Source organism: Chrysochloris asiatica, unplaced genomic scaffold (assembly GCF_000296735.1).
Source record: "Chrysochloris asiatica unplaced genomic scaffold, ChrAsi1.0 scaffold00314, whole genome shotgun sequence".
NCBI lineage: Eukaryota > Metazoa > Chordata > Mammalia > Afrosoricida > Chrysochloridae > Chrysochloris > Chrysochloris asiatica.
The window spans coordinates 863975-873488 of record NW_006408832.1 but is presented as its reverse complement, the minus strand read 5'-3'; the positions used below and the strand labels follow the sequence as shown (position 1 = coordinate 873488).

Here is a 9514-nt window from a genome sequence, read left to right as displayed (position 1 = left end):
GGACGTTACAACCAGTGATGGACGCAGAGGTCGGGCTGGTCTGAGGTGGGGATGAGGGGACGTTACAACCAGTGATGGACACAGAGATCGGGGGCTATCCTAGGTTGGGATGTGTGGTGCAATCAATAACAGACACAGTGATTAGGGTTGTCCAAAGTCACGAGTGGGGCTATAGCCAGCAAGGGACACAGTGGGCTTTGGGACTGTGTGGGGCTCCCATGGTGGACTTGGGTGGGGGGGCAGTTTCAAGTACTCACCATGGCTTATTATACTATATGCCTAAATTGAATATGTTTTTCTTGATACACTTTTTTTTTTTTGGTAAATAATATAAAGGTTTAAAAGGAAAAGCTGCAAAACGCAAGCAGTCAAGAATAAAAGGATGTGAAGGGTCAGATGAGACCCTAAGTCTGCTGACTTGGATTTCAGTTGACCGTGTAAGGCGGAGCGGAAGACCCCGTAGGGTTTCCAGGGCTGCACATCTTTACGGATACTGGCGGCCATGCCTTTCTTCCACATAGTGGGTGATGGGTTTGAACTGCAGACCTTTCAATTAGCGCTTAATCACTGCACCACCAGGGCACCTTTAGAAGTCAACCATAGACACCCCCAGATAACATGGATGAGGCTAAACCCATTGGGTCCCTGTGCCTCTGCCAAGAGGTTCAGCCTCTGTCCTGTGTCTAGTAGTGACTCAGACGTGGCTCAGTAAACACACTCCCAGCCTCGGGACGTCTAGTCCGGGCAAAGTGTGAGGTCATTCTTGGGTGTGCAGTTTTGCAGTTTGGCATTTTCAAGGAATGAAGTAAAAATAGTAATTCCCCAGTTTAACCCTTTGAGTCCTGAGTCATGGGTTGAAGTACACGTCCTTCCCCACCCCCAGCCCAGAAGGTAAACTGAGGCTCTGACCACTATACCTGTGCATGCAATGCGACCAGGTTTGGAAATAGTGGTTTTCTCTTGTGATGTTAGTGGGGCCACAGGGTGGGGGCGTGTTTCTAAACCTAATTTCTTCTGCGTTATAAAATAGGGAAGCAGACCAGGAAAAGCACACACACACACACAAAGACCATGGTGCATCCCTGCAACAGCAAGCTGAGGAGCTCAGACAATGTTTCCAGCTTCCAGACTGTTCTTTCTGATGTCACCCACTAGTGGGATCTGTCCCAGTGGTACTAGGAGGCTAGGACCCCAAATGGAAATCCTCCTCCACATCATGATGTCACTAGTTAAGGTTTTGTGTCAACCTGACTGGGCCATGTGGTTCTCACCATGGTGAAACCTAATACAACTAACTCTGTGGTGATTGGCTATGAGCAGCCAATCAACTGAAAAGATGTTTCCTTAGGGATGTGGCCTGCTCCAAATATAATGAACATACAGGAAATATGGGCTTTCATTTCCAATGGGCACTTAGGACTCTACGACTGTGAGCTATTTCCTTGATATAAACATCTCTATATACATACACATATAGAAGTTTCACTGCTTTGCTTCTCTAGAGAGCCCAGCCTCAGACAGGAGCTCTTGATGTCTTTGGGGACTCCAGGAGGAGAAAGTTCTGGATGGTACTCAAGAGTCTCCATCCTACTCTGCCCTGGATCTGTCACCTTGAATGAGTACTTCGAGTTTGATTTCTCTGCATGGACATGGGACACCGATTCTCCCGACCACATCAGCAAGGCTGTGGGCCCTGGGGTGGGGACAATGTGGAGCCCAGCTGGCATCCCTCCCTCCCTAGGACCAATGCCTCAGACTCACTGGGGTAGAGGCACTGCCTCCAAAGAAGGTCACTCGATACCAGGTGGCGACGAAAGCCCACGTGGCAGAGAAGTCTGGGAGCTCAGGGAAGTAGCGTCTGATGTCCCCCGTGGCTCTGCCAAGAGTGGCTGGGTCGGTGGTCTCCCGATAGTACACGTCACCTGCACGCCGGTTGTCCACATCTGCCCAGAAGGCTGCCACCACACAGCGGTCCTTGGCGATGGGGAAGGCCACTGGCGTGAACTGGGAGACTTCCTTCAGGAAGGAGATGATCCCATTGTTATTCACCTGTCAGACAGAAAGCCAGAGGTGGTGTCAGTGCAGGCCAGCGCCGTGGTGAGTCAGTCTTGGACCAGGCATCCCCAGGATGGCTTGACAGTCCCCGTCCCTGATACAAGGCCACTTGGTCCCGTTCTGTCCTCTCTTGGACAGGTTGCATGGTCAGGGCAAGAGGCTGATCTGTACTCTGGTGTCCCGCAGAGGGTGCAGCCCTGCTCGGTTGCTGGCCTTGGGCAGGTTGGACACACAGAGCTGTCCAGCATCTCCTCCACTCCTCAGCTCCGGGAGGGCAAGGCCAGGCACAGCATGCCAGCAATGAAGGTGGAATGAGGAGGTCAGCACAGCTGGGGAGAGTGGCAGGTCTGGAGTCAGCTGGAGGGGTTTATTCACAGGCCTTAGGCAGTGGGGAGCCCTGAGCAGAGACGAGAGGCATCTTTGGAGCCAGGCAACCCTGGTTCAAAGCTCGACTCTGTACCTCACTCTCCATGCAATCAACCATCAGGTACGTTATCCTCGGACCTTTCCATGCTCTGTGTTTTGTTTTTTAACCTGTAAAACAGGGCCGTGGACAAGACCAAATGAGTTCACGATCAGAATGTCAGCTTCTGTATGTTTATTATTTATTTCTGGGGAAGAATGTGTTCAGAACTGTCCTTTCAGAAAAGACTCTGTGCACTTCCCCTTTGAGTGAGCAAGGGCTGTGCAAGTCAGACCAAGGGACGGGCCCATAAATACACCTGCTGTCGTGCAAACACCAAAGCATGAACAAGCGAGTAGGATATTATCAATCCCGAATCTAGCGCAGGGAGACAGTAGAGGTAAACCAAGCACTTGATGCTGTTTTCTCCCTTCGTGCACTTGCAGACTTAGAAATACCAGCTATATAAAAAAACTGAGTAGTCTTTTGGAGGGAAAGAGAGGTAAACATCCAAGTAGAGAGTCTGATAAACCCTCGCATTAAACTGGAACTGGAAAAGGTTTCTCCTCAGAGTGAACCCCAAATCAACGGCTTTGTGCAGACTTATCACCTAGCTTCACTCTACCTGAGCAACCTAGGGCACTTCAGATCTGAAGTCTGGATTATGGTGGTCCCAGACTGGTAGAATGCCTAGGTTGCAGGCAGAGGCAAAAGAAAACCACACCTTCGCTGGAAGGAGCTAGCATCATCTTTATCTCCAATTTTTTCTGCAAATAATTCTTTAAATACAAAACTCAGGACATAGTCAATGATAATCAAACACACAAGGCAGCAAGACGGCATTAATGTGAAACAAAATAAGAGAAGCATCAGATACTGGAACGATCAGACACAGATGAGAAAACAACCAAATATACTATCTTCAAAGATATAAAAGACAAGCTTCAAAATTTCATCAGACATGGAAGTTATTTTTTCAAATACACACCAAACAAATGCTGTAAGTGCAAAAAGTCAATGACAAGAAGACAATGTTCAAAGGAGAAGACAGACAGAGTCCCTTAAAGGGCGTGACAACTGGACAGCTGATTTACCATAGATGACAATAGGAGCTAGAAACAGTGCAGCTCAATGCTTTGAAAGGGATCACACTCGGAGGTCTTGGATAGACTGGGGGAAATGTGGAACAAAACTCAAAATCATAAAAAGTCCAGGCTAACTGGTTGGATAGAGCCTGGTGGAATCCCTGAGACAATGGTCCTTAGGCACCTTTTCACATCTAGAACCGACTCACCCCAGCTCAGCTGTCAGCCAAACGACAGACATGCCTATAACGGGGGTACGCACTCCTTAGACTAGTCAACCCAAGGACAACATTCAGAAGGGTCAGGAAGGAAGAAGGAATGGGAACAGGGAACACAGAGGACGTGGGATAAATGAGGTTACATTGTGAGCATGGTAATCCATGGTGGGAAACACAATGTGTGTGAACTGTGGGATGGATGGCTTTGCAAACTTGCACCCAATTCACAATAAGAAATGACAGTGGAAAAACCCAACAGTGATGGAGCTGTAGCTTCAATGAGTGGAAAGAGAAGAGCTGTCAACATCTTTTCACACCTAGATAAAACAGATCTCATTACTGAAGGCAAAAATAGAGAGTTCAGACAAATAATCCATCAATGGCCAACTTCTTCTAAAATCAGTTCTAAAGAACCAACTTCAAGAAGGGGACGTGAAAAGCAAAGGAAGACCAAGAGAGCCTGAGACTCCATCTAATGACAACGATCACATGAGTAATAGGGTGAATAATGCATTGTGGGATAAAACCAGCTCTGTAGAACTCAGGGCGACCGGAGTGCGGTCATGCGTCACTTCACGGGCATTCCAGCAATGTCCAGCTGTCTGCGGCCCCACAAGGCTATTTCGTTTTTTAGAGGAAAAGCAGCTTTCCTTTTGTTTAATATTTTCCATGAATGGTTTGAAACCCTGGTGGGAGAGTGGATTACACGTTAGGGTGTTAACCATAAGGTTAGCCGCTCGAATCCACCAGTTGCTCCATGGGAGAAAGATGAGGCTTTCTGCTCCTGTAAAGATTTGTTGTTGTTGTTGTTGTTGTTGTTATGTGCGGAGGAGTTGGATCGACTCATAGAAAACCTGTATGGGGTCTGAGGCTGTAAATCTTTACGGGAGCAGAAAGCCTCATCTTTCTCCCGTGGAACAGCTGGTAGTTTTGAACTGCTGACCTTGCGGTTCACAGCCTGATTCATAACCACTACGCTACCAGAGCTTCTTTACAGCCTCGGAAACCCCATACAGGGTCGCTGAGTCAGTACCGACTCACAGCACACAGCAACAACAATGAGGATGGTTTTAAAGACCCCAGCCCAGACTCTCACAGCACAGAGCCACAGGTGGGATGAAAGCTGGGGAAGCAGAGGGCATGGCTCTGGGTGTGGGGTCTCAGGCTGCGTCCTCTGGACAGCGGTGGTGAGCTGTGGGGCCTGGGCTGCTCCTACTGCTGCTTAGGGGAAGAAGCAGTAGGTGGGACTGACCACACTCTCCCTGCTCCTTCCCTCCCGTCCCCACACTCTCTTCCACTGTGGTGGAGGTGACTGGTCCCCACTCATAATGACTCTGAATACGGTTTCCAAGGCTGTGCATTTTTGCAGAAGTAGACTTCATCTTTCTCTCAAGGAGCAGCTGGTAGGCTCGAACCACCGACCCTGTGGTTTACAGTTAAGTTTTTATTCTCTAGAGCCGTGAGCCGCTGCAGCCAGCACCAATTCCCCCAGCCTCCACAGAAGCTTCAGCAGCACTTGTAATAACCAGGGCAAACAAAAGTGGTTACAAGTCAGGCTGCTAACCTCAAGGTCAGCAGTTCGAAACTACCAACTGTTCTGCGGGAGAAAGATGAGGCTTCCTGCTCCCGTGAAGATTTACAGCCTCGAAATCCTATGCAGAGTGGCTATGAGTCAGACCCGACTCCACAGCACATCACCACCAGAAGTGGTTTTAATATGGTGTCCACACAATGTCCAAACCACACGGCAACCTGTTTCATAGAATACACTGGTCATTAAGCATTGCCTAGGGGTCCTGGTGTGGTGCTGTGGGTTAATGTGCCAGACTGAAAAGCCATTTTAACTGCAAGGTTGGCAGTTCAAACTTACCAGCTGCTCCGTGGAAGCCTTATACAGGGTCGCTATGGGTCGGAATGGACTCGACAACACTCAACACCAACACCAACATCTGTCTATAATTTGGGAGCTGGTAAGTCATGATGAAGTGGCTTGAGGTCATGGCATAGTGGACACACACACTGGAGAGCACTCACAGTGAACGCAGAGGAATCAGGAAGAATCAAAACTGGACATAAGGAAGGGTCATGATGGTACTCAATCTAAAAGAGGTCGAGATAGAAAAAGAGCAAACAAGATGGACTGAACCACAACTCCATCAGGAATACATGGAACGTTCCAGTGAAAAGGTTACTATCCAACTATTAATGAAGGTCTGATGTTGTTGCATTATTATCAAATACAATACACCCTCAGGCAAGCCAATGCTGGTAGAAGTAAAGAGGGCCACTTCATAGCCACAAAGGAAGGTATAACAACTTCGCATTTACCTACTAACAAATCCTCAACATACAGAAATGGAAAACGGGCATGAAGAACCAGCTCAAGTCACAATTATCATGGTACAGTTTAACATTTCTTCCTCAGGAAAAGGTAGTGTAGACAAAGAAAAAAACCAGTCTTGTCAGATAGGAAGATTTGAACAATGTGATTCACAAATGACCTCAAAATAACACAGAGAGAACAGTTGAAAAAATAACCAGATACTGGAGCATAAAGCACGTGTCCTTCAGCCACAGTGCAATTATACTAGAAACCCCAATAAAGAGAGAGCCTACAGAGGACGCTCCACCCAACAACAGTACAGTGCACATTCCCCTCAAGCATGCACAGAATGTTGTCAAGATAGAGACTATGTCAGGACACAAAGCAAGCCTGACAAAGGTTTAAAAGATTTAAAGCATACAAAGTTTCTTCTCGGACTACAATGGAATGAAATTAGAAATCAGTGATACAAAGAAAACAGGAAAATTACAAAATACGTGGGAATTAAATAATACACAGAAACCACCAATGGGTCAGAGAAAAAGTCACAAGGGGAATTAGAAACTACGTTTACATGAATGACAACAGAAATATAACACAGCAAAACGTATGGGGAAGCAGCAAAAGCAATGCTCAGAGGAAAATTTATAGCCGTGAATGTTTACATTATACAAGGAGAAAGATCTCAAACCAACAACCAAACTTTCCACCATAAGGAACTAGAAAATGAAGAGCAAAGTAAATTAAAATCAAGTGAAAAGAAGGAAACAATAAAGATTACAGCAGAAAGAAGCAGAAACAAGACTGAGAGAAAAAAAAAGAATCAGCAAAACTTACTGCTGATTAGGTGAAAAGATCAACAAAACTGACAAATCCTTAGTTTGACTGATCAAGAAAACAGAGAGAATCCCCAAATTACTAAACTCAGACACTAAAGTAGGGACATTCGTATAACCTTGGAGAAACAGAAAGACTCGTAAGGGAATACTATTAGGTAACCTAACTGAAAGGTGTTTGGTGTGAACCCACACAGCTGTTCCACAAGAAAAAGAGCTGGCGATCTGCTCCCATAAAGGCTGTTGTTAAGGTGATATCAAGTTGGTTCTGACACGTAATGACTCTACGTAGCACAGAACAAAACACTTGCAGGTCCGGCACCATCCGCACAACGGCTGTTACGATTGAGTCCCTTATTGCAGCCCTTGGGTCAATCCAGCTTGTTGGGTGTCTTCATCTTTTTCACGGGCCCTCTCTTTATCAAGCATGATGTTCTTCTCCAAAGTATGTGACATGAACTTTTGCCATTTTAACTTCTAAGGAACATATCTGTCTTTTCTTCTAACGTAGATTTACCCATTTTTCTGGCAGTCCATGGTATATCTTGTGTTCTCTGCCAACACCATAATTTACGTGCATTAATGATTTTGTCTTCCTTATTCACTGGCCAGCTTTCACAGACGTGTGAAACAATTGACAATACCACGTGTGGGTCAGGTTCATCTTAGTCTTTAAAGTGGTACCTTTGCTTTTTGACACATTCAAGAGGACTTTTGCAGCAGAGTTATCCAAAGCAGTACATCCTTGACTGCTGTTTACATGTGGATTCAAGTAAAATGAAATCCTTGACAACTTCAATGTTTTCTCTATTATGATGTTGCTTTTGGTCTAGTCAAGAAATAGAATGAGATATTGCATTAGGCAAATCTCCTGCAAAAGACCTCTTTAAAGTGTTGAAAACCGAAGATATTAGTTTGAGGATTCAGGTGCACTTAACTCAAGACATGGTATTTTCAATGGACTCAAACGCATGTGAAAGTTGGACAGTGAATAAGGAAGACCAGAAATGAATCGATGCATTTGAATGATTATCTTGGGAAACAATATTGAAAGTACCATGGACTGCCCGAAAAAGAAACAGATCTATATTGAAAGGACACCCAGAGTACTCCTGGACGCCAGGATGGCCAGACTTTGTCTCTCATACTTCAGACATATTATCAGGAGGGGCCAGTCCCTAGAGAAGGACATCATACTTGATAAAGTGGAGGGTCAGCGAAAAAGAGGTAGAACCCCAATTGTAAGGATGGTATAGGACTGGGCAGTGTTTCCTTCTATCGTCCATGGAGTTACTATTAGTTGGAGTCTAGTCAGTGGCACCTGACAACAAATGTCCTCTCCTGAAACCAACCTGAATTTCTGGCAGGCCCCTGTCAATGTACGCTGGCAACCATTTTTGAGTTATCGTCCGCAAAATTTGACTTGTGTGTGATATTAATTACATTATTTGAAGATTTCCACATTTGCACCTTTCTTTGGAATGGGTGCAAACCTGGATCTGTTCCCATTGGCTGACAAGAACAAAGCTACATCCATTGTTGAATCACCTCAACTGGTCTTCCGTCCATTCCTGGAACTTGATTTGTCTCCAGAGCCTTCAGTGCACCTCGGATTTTTCCTTCAATTCCATCATATTTTCATCAGATGCTTCCTCCTGAACTGGCTGAATGTCGACCAATTCTTTTTGATCCATGATTCTGTGTATGCCTTCTATTTTCTTTTGATATTTCCTGCATTGCTAACAATCTGCCCTTCAATATTGCAAGTAGAGGATTCAATTTTTTCTTTAGTTCTTTCAGCTTGGGAAATGCTCAGCGTGTTTTTCTCTTTTGGTTCCTAGTTGGGAAGTTCCTCCAAAAGTTAGTCTTATAATTAGCATGTTGTTGTTGTTGTGAAGTGCCATCGAGTTGATTCCGACCCACAGTGATCCTGTGTAGGAGCAGCTGGTGAGCTTGAACCACTGACCTTGCAGTTCAAATGACTTTGCAGTCTGACGCATTAGCCCACAGCGCCACATGAGGCCTCCATATAGTTAGCATACGACAGAGCAATCCTACTCCCAAAGAACTGAGAAGAGGTGTTTGAATAAAGATGTGATCACGCACTATTCATGTGAGATAAAGGTGGAAATAACCCAACTATGTCATCCACTGATGGACAGACAAACAAAACGTGATATGACCATACAAAGAATACGATTCAGCCCTAACAAGGAATGGAAGACTAACATAGGCGACAACATGGATGAATCTTGAAAACATTATGACAGCAAACAACAGACACAGGTGACAGCATGTAAGACTCAATTCATATGAACTGTCTAGAAGAGGCAGATGCACAGCACTACAAGGCAGATAGGTGGTTGATAGTTGTTAGGTGTCATCGAATCAGTGCCAACTCACAGCGACCCTATACATAAGAGACCGATACACAAGAGACCGATCCTGGGCCAACCTCACAATTGTTGCCACGTTTGAACCCACTGGTGCTGCCACTTTGCCAATCCATCTCATTGGGGGTCTTCCTCTTTTTCTCTGACCCTCCATCTTACCAAACATGATATCCTTCTCCAGTGACTGGTCCCTCCTGACAA

General features: G+C 45.6%; 1 protein-coding gene across 1 annotated transcript in view; it reads right to left on the bottom strand.

Moving 5' to 3' along the window:
* SNED1 (sushi, nidogen and EGF-like domains 1) overlaps positions 1–9514 on the bottom strand; it is a 75851-nt gene that overhangs the window by 43725 nt on the left and 22612 nt on the right. The window contains exon 2 of the mRNA XM_006875229.1: positions 1762–2049. Coding sequence (XP_006875291.1) covers positions 1762–2049 — 288 coding nt within the window. The remainder of the gene's footprint in view (positions 1–1761; positions 2050–9514) is intronic.